General features: G+C 45.2%; 1 protein-coding gene across 1 annotated transcript in view; it reads right to left on the bottom strand.

The window, feature by feature from the left end:
• Positions 1 to 505: 505 nt before the first annotated feature.
• Positions 506 to 12,346, bottom strand: part of AK8 (adenylate kinase 8) — a 66,403-nt gene continuing 54,562 nt past the window's right edge. The window contains exons 12-13 of the mRNA XM_053996207.1: positions 2,834 to 2,914; positions 506 to 776 (exon numbers count right to left, since the gene is read on the bottom strand). Coding sequence (XP_053852182.1) covers positions 539 to 776; positions 2,834 to 2,914 — 319 coding nt within the window. The 3' untranslated portion in view covers positions 506 to 538. The remainder of the gene's footprint in view (positions 777 to 2,833; positions 2,915 to 12,346) is intronic.

Below are 12,346 nucleotides of genomic sequence, written 5' to 3'. Positions count from 1 at the left end.
GAGGGTTTGTCAGCACTTTTTAAACAATCTGAGTTACCAGGGGAGTGAAAACCTCTGCCCCCAACCTCGAACACTGGAGAAAGTTCGCTGCAGAGCTGGGAGCTTTGTTTTTCTCTTTCCTTTAGGGTTAGCTTGAAGGGACAGGGAGGCAGGGAGTGCCTGGGTGGTTTTGGTGGAGAATTAAGACACAAACATATCTAACAGCTTTAATACTCCAAATTGGCTTCATGGGTCTTACACAGTGAAGACAAAACTATTCAGAAACAGAAAAAAAGTATTTAAATTAAACACAGGACTCCCCCAGCCACGATGTTTCATATCTTGCATCATGAAACAAAAGCCAAAAAACTTTCCCCTAAAGCCCAATTTCTTACCCTCTGTACTTCACTCAGCCTTGGTGAGCTTCAGATTTAGCACAGCTTGGCTGACTTCCCCCTCCCTGGTGATAACCTGCCACTTCAGCAACCAGACTGCAAATATATACGGAAAAAAATTTAAAATCAACTCCTCCACAAATCATCCCTTTAATTATAAACTTCTAGTGTTTTTTACACGGAAGGGGTTTAATGATACAGCTTTCTATGAACTCAAACATAACATAAGGGTCTTGATCAGCATTGACATAAAAGGCATCTTGGTAAAAATCCTCCAGGGCTTTGACATTGCTGTAATAGATGTTCAGGCGCTTCTTAATATTTTCTTCCTCATCTTTGGGGTTCTGCCTGAGCCGGGCCTGGATCTCTGGAGTGGGAGCTGGTCTGAACGTGGTGTGGTATCTGGAGAGGAGGAGAAATGCCACGGTTTCAGCTCAGCCTGAGGACACAGCAGCCACCTCTGCAGATGCTCCATGCTTTTATCTATCACAGCCCCTTGCCCTCTCTCTGCTCCAGGTTGGGGTTTTAAAACAAAGATTGGAAATTTCAGGGCAGGTAATCTGTCATTGCTGCCCTCAAGAACCCTGGATCCTCAAAGGCCAAGGGTTTCTCTGGAGGTGACACTGGTAGTGTTTATCTGCTCCACATAAGGAGACATTTCTATTACATTACCCAGTGCTCCAGGCTCAGAAGCATTTCCAGATCTTTTACTTGTAATCTTTGATTCCTGCCTTTAAAAAAGCATCTAAAAAACCTAACCTTAAACATAAACACAGCCCTGTGTCCAGCACTGTTGGGACCTGCCACTTAAACTGTGTTTAAGGCTCCCATGCATTTAATTGCTAACAACTTTATGTGGTAGCAGAAGGTAAAAAGAGGTTAATTCACCTGAGATAGGTTTTGTTTATTTTTGATTTTCCAAATGCCAGAATTTGGCTTCCCTCAATTCACAGTCGTGGCTTCCCTCAGTTACTTCAGCAGAAAAGAGGATTTTCATCCTCAGAGTCCTGTAGCAGTGCCACAGCCTAGCTCAGCTGACACCAAAGGAATTCTGATGATGTTCCTGCATTGCCCAAGGCTCCCAACAATCTCTAAAAGTTCCTTTGCAATCAAGTGTTTCAATTCCCTGTTAGAATTGGTAATCCTAACTCTGAATAAATATCCCCACTGCCCTAACACAAAACCAGCTCATCCCTCTTCCTGTACAGACAAATTTCCTGAAGTATTTTGGGATGGATGCAAAACCAAGGAGGGAGCAGAGTCTGTGTCTCTGCAGAGCTGCACCCAAGGATGCAGACACAGAGTTCATTCCACATGGAATCATGTAGGGCACAGCTGAAGGCCACCCCTGCCCTGCAGCCAGAGGGGCAGGCTTTACACATGCCAAGGATTAGACACAGCACCTGAAAGAATTCAATTCACAGAGCATTTGTGAGCAACAAACCCCAGAGTGTGGGAGAGGGAAGCGTGTGAACTGGAGCAGATACTGAACAGCCTAATCCTAATGATAAGAAATGCAAAGATGTGGGAATGATTTGCTTCAGCCTGCTCCTTTCTGCTGAACAACCACATTTCTCATTACTAAAGCAAAGAGAGCAGTTACAGCAAATCACTGCTGCTGTCACAAGTTAATGCTGCACCTCGAGTGAGATGTCTGAATAATCATCCATCACTCTGGGACAAATCCACTCTTTATGGCCTTAATCTTTGAGGGTTCAGGATTTGTCTTTGATGCAACAGGATGCGCTCAGCCTTTAGAAAAGCAAAATGAGGGTTTAAAATTTATATGTGGGGAATCATAAAACCAGGCCACAAGTGAAGTTGTGAACACATGCCAACGCCAGCAGGTATTTGGGAAGATAGATTTATTTGTGACTTGTTCCCTGGAAATCAAGGGTGGAGAAGGCAGGAGAGCTGAAGGTCACTGGTGAGACAAGGGGTTGTGACACCAGTGAGATGAACCAACCTTACAGTGACTCAGTGACTCAAAGGGAGTTTGCTCTACTGAGCAGGAAACACATTAATACCTCCCAGCAGACAGGACCATCACAGGAGCCTGGGAAGTAAAATGCAGCAAGTTTTCCATTTTCCCCAGCTGGGAAGCCTTCAAAATTCCCATGGGAATGTCTGAAAACCATCTGCATTTAGGCTAGGTTTCAGACATCTTCTCTCAGCGTTATTTTCCCAACCAATGGAGTTACCATTAAAATGTTAGATCTGAGCTATTTGCTGCTGTAGATTTCAGGCACCAGGATTTAAAAGCCCCTGTTCTGAGGAGCTGCTGCAGCAGGAAGGTGGGCTGGTGCTTCAGGAGCTATGAAAGTTTTAACTTTGCTTTTAAGGAATCCCTAAGCAGGAGTAGAGCATTCCTGAGCTCCTTAGATTCCTAAGAAGCCGATTTGGTGCTTTCATCTCCCTGGCAGTCAGAAAAATGTTAGACATGAGCCAGGAGTGCTCACCTCTCCCCAGTGACAGGATCAGTCCTCCGCTGGGACAGGCGCTCCATGATGGACTCGTAGGGGAGATGAAAGAAGAACACCCTGTGGAGAACACAATTAAGTGCATTAACATCCTGAGAACATCACTTGTGACCTTCAGAGTGGGACTTAATCCTCACCAAAGGAAGAGCAGTCGTGGCAGTGACAGTCCCCCCCAAACCTGCAGAGTCACAAACGTGAGCACAGGATTTCTGCACAGCCTCTCCTCATGTTTTGTTTGGTCTGCAGGCTCAGCAAGGCAGGAGCTCTCTGGCACAGGTCTGTGTGTGCTGGGTGCTCTGACAGCTCAGGGTGGGGCAATTGCAGCTGGAGCCTCTCTCAGTCTGTCCCAGCCTGCTCACCCCCCAGCACTTCCCTCCCAACTTCTCCAGATCCACTTCCCAACCCACCCAGCAAACAGAATCACAAGGACATGACCCCAGAGGTAAATAAAAACCTCTGCTGTTCCTGTCAAGGACAGAGAAAGAGCTTGGCTGCCAGAATTATGCATCTCTCCAGTGCCCATGAGGGGGATTTTCCTCTTGCTGCTTCAGTCCATTTCCACTTGTTTTGCCCTTGTCTCCCCCCAGAGCGAGTCCTCTGCTCTCCCACTCCTGCCCTGCATCCTTCAAGGCAGGATGAGTGGCAGGACAGAACACAGGCCTCATGATGCTGCTGACAATTCCCTGTGCCCCCCATCAGCACTGCCAGGGCACGGGGAGCAGCTCAGCACGGCTGGGCCTTGCTGGTGACACTGCTAAAAGGAAATATTAATGCTGAATGCTTCATTTGAAGATCAGAATGTGCAATTCCCATGGAGCCTGAGCGAGTGAGAGCTGCACAGCATCTCAGAGGGGCAGCCCCACGGTGTCACTGGGGTGGGCCCCACACCAGGAACAGCTTTTCACTGGGGGCTGGAGCAGGGCTTGCCAACCCATTCCACAGAGATGACACAAACCCCCTTACGTGGATGAAGGATGCAGAACCAGAAAACAACACGCCCCACATGCACCCAGACACATCCCACTGTTGCATATAAACTGCTGTGCCCATCCCACATTGATTCCAAGTCTTTTTGGTTCATTATAGTGCTCCTGTTAATTTTAGATTTGTGTTCCAAAGCTCCTCAGCAGAAAATTCTTGACAAACTGCTGAGCGAGAGCAGACATGAATCCCCCGTCCCCCAGCTATTGGAGACTGGAGCAGATCTGCACAAAGATCACATTTAACAATTAGCTCAGAACAAAATAAAAAATAAGGCTCCCTTTGAACCTATGAATATAATTTTTCCCAGCGAAGCAGAAGCTGAAGGCTGTAAATACATCTTTCTTCACAACACACCTTCTCCTGCTGCTGCCTTCAAGGCCAGGCTTCCTGTTTTCATTTTTGTCTGCTTCTCACAGGAGATACTGCGTGGTTTAGACATTCACCAAAGGAACATTTTACACTGACTGGGTGGGATCAGACCAGATGAAAGGCTGAGCTTTACCTTGGCATGCACATAGCAGATTACTAGAATCCTTTGTAGGATTTAAAGTTATGAAAATCATCTCTCTTTTCAAATGTTTACAGATAATGACTTCTATTCACACTGTGGTAACAAAATAACAGCCGGGAATAAAACATTCAAGATCTTGGAGATTCCAAAGACAGGAAAAGAACAACAGTTTCAACACTCTTTTATCCCTTACACTCTTAACATTTTGTTTTTCTTTGTTTCTGTTGCCCAACAATGGCACAAAAACGTGATTGTCAGAGCAGGTAACATCTGATGATATGTCTCAAGATGAATATTCTAGTAGAGAGGAACAACATTTATACAGTCATGATAATTGATACGGCTTCCTATTATATCCTGAGATAAACAAACCCACTGAAGGATTATAACCTGGCATATCAAGAAAGCTTGTCGTAATTCATAGTTAGGAACACAAAAAGTATTATGGTATTTGAAACAGAAGAGCCTAAAAAACTCCACTTAAAAAGCTGCCAACAAAATGAACTCTGAAAGCCTTGTCTGAGACTCCCTTCTTTTCCAAACAAGATGCTGCTTATTATCCAGTCTGGTGTCACCATTAAAGAGGAGTGGAGGGGAAGATGTGGGAGGGTGCAGACATCCCTGCTAATATGGATTTTTTTTTTTCCCCCACGTGCATTGTGTAACAGCACACACAGAATTCACTGTACAGCAGCACAAACTCCCAGTCCAAGGGTCCTTCCAGTGGAAGGTGGGATGCCTTACCCTGCCACTCCACACATCTCCCACAGATAAGGGAGAACAACACTCCCCCAGGGCTGTCAGTTTAAAATTGTTCAGAAGCAGGGAAAAAAAAAAAAAGATGAAGGGGAAAAACACTGACAGAACTGCAGTCTAGACTTAAAATACTTCCAATTAGAAAGCTTTATTACCATTTGGAAGGATACATACCCCACACAGTCTATTAGGCAGCCCCAGGAGGTTTACTCAGAGGAGTAAAGCCTGTTTACGTGGATGCAGGCTGGGAAGTGTTAGCTTTGGCTATCTGATACAGCTCCTGCAGCTCCTCAAGGCACTTGTGAGCAACATTTGCCCTCTGTCCCTTGCCCAGGCTCCTGTGACTCTGCTCATATAACAAAGCTGACCCTCCAACTGCCCAGGTAACACATTTGATGGATTTCTCTTGGAAATCCTCGTCACACAGAGGGCTGCACCCATGACCTTGATCCAGCAGCAACTGGAACAACTCCCTGCAAGTACTGGATTCCTCTCCAAGCAGAGCTTGGCCCCTTCCACACAGCGGGTGTGGTTTTCTCACATAAATGCATCCCTGTAAAGCTCACTTTAGGAATCAGCCAGGCTTTGTATGTTGTAATGTCACAACTCCTATCAAGGGGAAATATGAAACAGATGTCATCAGAACTGGTAGACAGGGAGGAGAGGAAACACAGCCTCATATCAAAGTACACGACATTACCCTGCTGGATTAGCATCCAGCACAGCTCCTCACAGCTCCCAGCTCAGCTGCAGGAGGGGACTGGTGTCAGTCAGCAGCAAGGGGAGGGGAGGGCTGGCCAGAGGGGCACCAGGAATCCTCACTCCTGTGCCACAGGGTCAGAATCCACCTGTGGGCAACCAAAAATCGCTGGCATCCAGCTGGAGACTGTGGGGGAAACTTGGTGCAGCCTCTGAGGTCTCTGAGGACAAACGTCCCCCTGACTCCCATTGAGTGAAACCAGAGATTCCTAAGCACAGCTCCGTCCTCTCTCCTTTGTTCCATCTCCCAGGAGAGGCATATGTGGGAAAAGGTCCAGTCCTGTCAGCTTTTATAGATGATAAAACTGTGAACACAAATGTTAAAAGGCACAAAAAATCTGTGTGTCAGAATCCTGCCTCTTCCTCACTGTACTTGACATCATTTATCTAATCTAGTGCAGCTTCCAGATACATTAGAGAGATTAAATTCCAACAAATTAATAATGATGATGACACCTTCACTGTGTACCCAGTCAAATGAGAACTTGCTGCCTTTGGATGGTGATGAAATGTATTCCAGCCCTAGCAGCTGGAATGTAACTCTGTTTTCCTAGCAGCCATCTGGCATTCCAGAAGAGTATTCCAGCCACTTCTGGCTGCTGACTGTTCAGACAGTGTCATCTCAGAGCCTGGAGGTCACCAGGGCATCCTGGTGCTTCCCCTGGTAAATAGAGGAGGAGAGGGAAGAGGAGGGGTGGCAGGGGTGTTATTTCATCCTGGATTGTGAGGCAGGATTTTTGGAAAAATGTGTCCCAACCACGCCATAAGTGAAGGATTTGTGACCTACACAACAGCATTCAGCTAATCCTGAGCTGCATTTGTTCCAGATGGCAACCAACCCACTTAATCCAAGTTATTAACAACTGGCAGTGCTCAGTGCTGTCCTCACAGGAATTTATGTGGTGGTGGTTTTCTTTTTCTGGATATAACCACACTGACTTCCAACACCTCTAAGGGAAAGATTTTGAGTGTTGCTGTAAGAGAAGCAGGTGTGCCTGAATCCTGGAATGCTGTGCTAGGGAATAAGGAATGCTCCTGCCAAGGACAGTCCCTTTCCAGGATGGCTCCACTGCCCTGCCAGCTGCCTTCACATCTCCAGAGAGCTGAAGCTCTGCCTGGGAGCCAGGTCCTGTCATTTAAGCACATCTGCTTCATGAGGCTGACCTAGATGGATCCAGATGTTGGCTGTTCTAGACCTGAGCTATTTACTTAGGTCAGATTCTCATCCTTGGCATTTCCCATTGCTTGGAGTTGCTCTGCATTGACACTGGGGGAGTGGAGCCCAAAGCCAAGCCCTTTTTATAGAACTGTTGTCAGTGAAATCAGATCATACCATGAAATCAAATCCATACCTTGTTTTCATTTAAGGATGTAAGGACAACACAACAGGATATCTGAGCCAGGATCCTGATTCCTACCTGGCTTTTAAAACAGAGACTTCTGACTTGCTTGTGGCTATACCAGGGCCAGGTCAAGCTTTGCAACAAAGTCTGGATGCTTGAATTAAAACAAAAATACACCACCAGCCAATACTGGGCCACTTTTAATGCAGCTTTTAAACTTTTGAGTTGAAGCTGCAACTTTAAAAATAGTAAGTTATTAATCTTTCCCTTATTTTCTTGACTCCTATATATCTTCTCTGTCGCAGGCAGGTACCAGCTGCCATATTCCCATTCTTCATGCTCTGCACTCTGCAAAAAAAAAAGAGGCCCCTGCTGGCCAATTCTTGTTTAAAATTGTGCATAATTGATAGTGGCAAATCTACCCCAGCTGTGTCTAAAACCTCTCCAGGGGCAAGAAAAACACTCTCTGTGACTGTCATTAAGTACTAAATTAGCAAGTGCTCCTGGCAGTTTACAACGTACCACATCAGTCTGCTTAAAAAAAAAAAAAAAAAAAGAAAAAAAGAAAAAAAGAAAAGAAAAAAAAGTGAAGATCAGATGCCTGTGTGATGTCCAAGTTACAGCAAACTTTGCTGCCAGAACTTTGACAGACCCTCAGCTAAATCAGAGCAAAAAGAACAGGAAGGAGAGAGTGAAAGAAAGAGAGAGGAAGAGACAAAAAGTTATCTCCTTTTCCAGGCAGACAAATAGAAAACGTCAAATTCAAGGCTACAAATAATTGTGCCTTTCATGAGGCACAGAACATCTTACTCCATATGGAGATATCAACAGTGCTCCTGATGCTATGGCACAATTCTTCATGGAAAACAACTCTCCTGGAGGACTCTGTTCTGGCAATGCAACAGCTACAAGTTCTGTAATTGAAACATAAAGCTGAGAAAGAGCTGAGGTTGAAGTGTAAGGATGCAGAAGGTCCTAAAAGGCCACCACAGGTACAGTCCTTGTGTGATCCCTGGCACAAACACAAGCTCCTCCCTTGGGTTCACAAAGCAGCCAAAGCAGGTGGGGAAGGAAATCACAGAGTTCTCACAAATGCACGGAAAAGCCTTGGGGGAATCATGGACTGAAGTGGCAGAGGGACAAAACCATCTCTAAAAACTGTCCTAAAACTCTCATTGTTATAACTGACTGTATTATTAGCTTTTAAAACTTTCAAAAAGTGCACAAAACTGTACAAACTTCTGGATTTTACAAGCAGAAAGGAGCTTGATGGCAGCTTTGGTTGGGGTACAAAAATTATCAGCATTGCAAAAAGGTCTTTTCCTTGGGTAGCACCACTGAGTGATCACAACATGACAAATCAAGTTAGTGGTCCAACTTGACAGGTATGAGAAGGTTCAGATTTGAACCCAAGTACCTAATTCCAGATAAAACCTTAACTATTTTATCTTTGTTGACTTTCCAGACAGGGATACTGACTTGGATCAATCAGTTCCTCTAAAGAACATCCCCTGTCCTATGGCATAAAGACACCTTGAACCTGAAACCTTGGCTAAGCCTCTTCTCAAGCACCATGGCCCAGACACAGGATGCCAAGCATGTTACATTTCCACAACCACATTCTGCATCCCCAATCCTCCTCTTAAAATTGAAAACTGTTTACACAGATCCCACCTACCTTCTCCCAAGGCTTGCTCAGGGTTCAGTGCAGCTCTCACCAGGTGTTTTGCCCATGGGTAAGCAGACTACAAAGGCTCTGCTGAGGCTGCACCCCTGACTCGACATGAATCACAGAATATTCCCTACCCTAAATAGTCCTCCTGCATGTCTCTGCAATGGATAAAATGATCTTTATCTCTTATTTATGGAAAGAGCTGTTGGGACGTTTTATTCACTGATTTCTTTCAAACTCTGGGATATCTTCTGATGAAAGATGCTTGATTCTATTTTGGGAAGTAATTTCACCCTCTAGGTTTCAACCATAAGGGAAAATACACTGCATAAACACTAAAACAGGTTAATCAGCACAAGTGTTTTGCTCATTGAGCTCTTACAATGATTCATGGCATGAGAAGCTATTTCCAGACCCTGGATCTTTTCAAATGGATGCATTTCTGTCGAATAACTACAAAAGGCAGCTAAGTGGGGCACTATTCCCAGGACATGGCTGCTGGCCAGGGGAGTGAGTGAACAACACCCTTTGTGGTTGCAAATGTTCATCCCCTCAGCAGCAGTACAGAGTTTTGACTCTGGTAGATGTTTTCCACTCCCCAGCTGGATGAGCTGGGCTCCACCAGCCCAGACAGCTGAGGTGACAGGGTCCCTCCTGTGTCCCACCCCAGCAGCCTGGTGGCTCAGCAGTGTCCCAGCAGGTGCCACACCAGCTCCCACAGAGGGAACAGGCACTGACACAGCAATGGACTGGTGCATGGATTCACAGCAGCAAGGAACCCCAGGCCTTTGGGCAGCCAGAGCCCTTCCATGGTCTGCAGGACTTGGGGCTGTGCAAACATTACAGAGCACAGTGAGAGGCACACAGAGAGAGCAAATGTGCTCATAGGAGTGGCTTCAATGCATTTTTAAAGCTTCTTTTGAGGAGGCAACATTAACTCTTTCTGTGTGTAATCAGTGGCTTGGATGCATTAATACCTGCATTCAAAACTGCTTTACATTTCTCTCCTCATTTCTATTCTTTGCCTCCTCCTTACTCTCAGCTGTTATTCCAGCATCTTTGCATTCCCCCTGGAGTTCATTCCAGCGGTGCTTTATGAATCACAGAATAAGATGGCAGCCAGCAGTGCTTTAGAGAAGTGTGGCTGGACGATTTCTGCCCTGCACAAGGTTAATCAAACCCCTTCTCAGATAATCCACAGCCCCTGCAGCCCCAGAGGCCCCAGGTCAGGAACCTGAACCCTCTCCCCAAAATACAGGCGTGTTTCCTCAGATCCCTGCAACCCTGCAATAATTAGATTCTGCAAAGCAAATCTGGAGCAGAGCAACAACTCCAGGGTTAAGCACCAGCAAACTCATCTCAGGACTGATGCCTTTGCTACCTGTCTGCAGCTTGGCACCAGCACCTCCTGCTCCTAACAAGGGTAAAACCTATACTCTTCTTCCTGATTAAATAAACAGAACCAAATTTACAGTAAATGATGTTTAACCCCCACCCCCAACATTTAAACACTAACTTTTGTCATTAGTAAGATATTTGGTACGTAAAAATAAATAAAAGAACTGACATACACCTAAAAAGTGTATGATTTGGGGGCAAGGGGAGGGAATAAAAGAATGGATTATAATGTGTCATTTTATATATGTGTCAAAGGAAACCAATTTCATAATAGGGAATAAAAATTCCCTGTTTAAATACTGTCAAATAAATCCTCAAATGTAATAGGGTTCACTTGTGGGGAAAGGAAAACTAAATCTGATTAAATATTAATGTGGCGTAGTATTAATTAAGAGAGAAAAAAGTCCATCAAGAGAACCCCAATATGTTTACTGTGTCCCCAGGAAGCTGGAAAATTTCACAATCAAGTGTGTAAATGTTCTAAAAAAGGGTCCTGAATATTTTATGAATATTTGTCATAAAACAGAAATAATAACCACTGTGCAGAGCTATTAGAATTAATATTTATGCTGCCCGCCATGAAATATTCATGGGGACAGAGAAAGGGGGGCCCGTAAGACAAGAATTAATTTACATTGGGCTTGGTTTACCCGCTGGCTTGATGTTTAAAGACGGCTTGACAAGGCTCCATATGAATCCGTCAGTCACTTGCAGCGGTAGGTGGGGTGAAGGCAGGGGGAGGCGGGGAGGGGGAGCGGGTCCAGGCTGCTGACAGCTCACAGATTGAGTTTCTGACAGCCCTTAAAAAATCTAAACGGCCCCCCACCTTTTTTTCCTTCTTCCATTGCCCAAGGCGCTCTGTACTGCCACCGTTCATCCGATCTCCCCTTCCATCTGCTGAAATTAAGGAATTAATGAGCGCTATACACTTTACAGCAGGCCCCAGGAATGTTTACTGGTGATTAAATTATAATGCAGCCGAGCTGTATAATTCATGAACCAATTAAAGGAAGTGTTAGTTGATTTGATGGGATGAGGACGTACAAAAAGCATTTAACTAATAGGGAACCGTGGGCTGCCGGGCGCTTTGGCTTTCTCGGATTACGCGGCTAATTGCTCTGCTTTATAGGGCTGTCACAGATAGCCATACATATTTCATTGTTCTCAAATACTTCAATTGTTTGCTTTCGTGTTGCTGCTGTAATATGTAGAAGCCCAGCCAAACTTCAGTGTAGTTAAAGCACTACTCTGCAAAAGCAGGTTGCTCTGGGAGGAGGGAGGGACGAGAGGGGCACGAGGAGAAGGCTGGCTGAAAAGGAGTAACTTAAAGCCTCAGAGTTAAATGTCACTCAGCAATTACATGATTAAAAGGTGCAACATATGATAGTCTTTTGTTTTACAACTTTTTGGACACTAATATTCTATGCTGACTTCACCGTGGAGAAAATATTGGTGTGCTGAGCTGCTTTTTGTTTTGCTAATACTGAGGAGAGAACGAGGAAGATGGAGGGGAAAGTGTATTAGAAAAATCCAGCAAGGAAGAGCTAGATTGCTGTGGTTATCAAGAATAACACATTGTGTTTAAACTTAGGTGGTTTGATATTCTAAAACACACGAGAGATGAAGGAGGTTGATTTCCCATCCGGGAGAACGCTCGGTGTCTAATTCAGGGAGCTGCTGAGTCGTGCGAGCTGCTCATCCCAACAACTCCAGTTTGCTGCACAAGGAATGGGGGAATTTGCCATTCCTGCTGTTTCACAAAGCACTCCCCCACAGCTGACAGGCCACAGGGTTTGATGAAACAGATTCTCTGGATTTGAAGGGGCCTATCAGTTTTGACTCCTCAGTCAAAACAGGCGTGTTCTTCCAGCAGTGAAATCCCCAGCCCCTATCCAGAGGTATTGCAGAAGAATTTAAGTACCATAAGATAAACATCTCACACAGGCACTATTTTGTGGTTAGACCCTGGAACCTACTGAGTAAACAACAAGCTGGGTGAATACTGGGTTTCTTTAACTCAGTGACGAAGACTGCAGACCTCCATGTGTCCCTGGCAAGGTGTTTTGTCA

This window comes from Vidua macroura, chromosome 21, assembly GCF_024509145.1.
Source record: "Vidua macroura isolate BioBank_ID:100142 chromosome 21, ASM2450914v1, whole genome shotgun sequence".
Lineage (NCBI taxonomy): Eukaryota > Metazoa > Chordata > Aves > Passeriformes > Viduidae > Vidua > Vidua macroura.
Note: the sequence above shows the minus strand (reverse complement) of the source record. Positions and strands in the feature narration are given on the sequence as shown.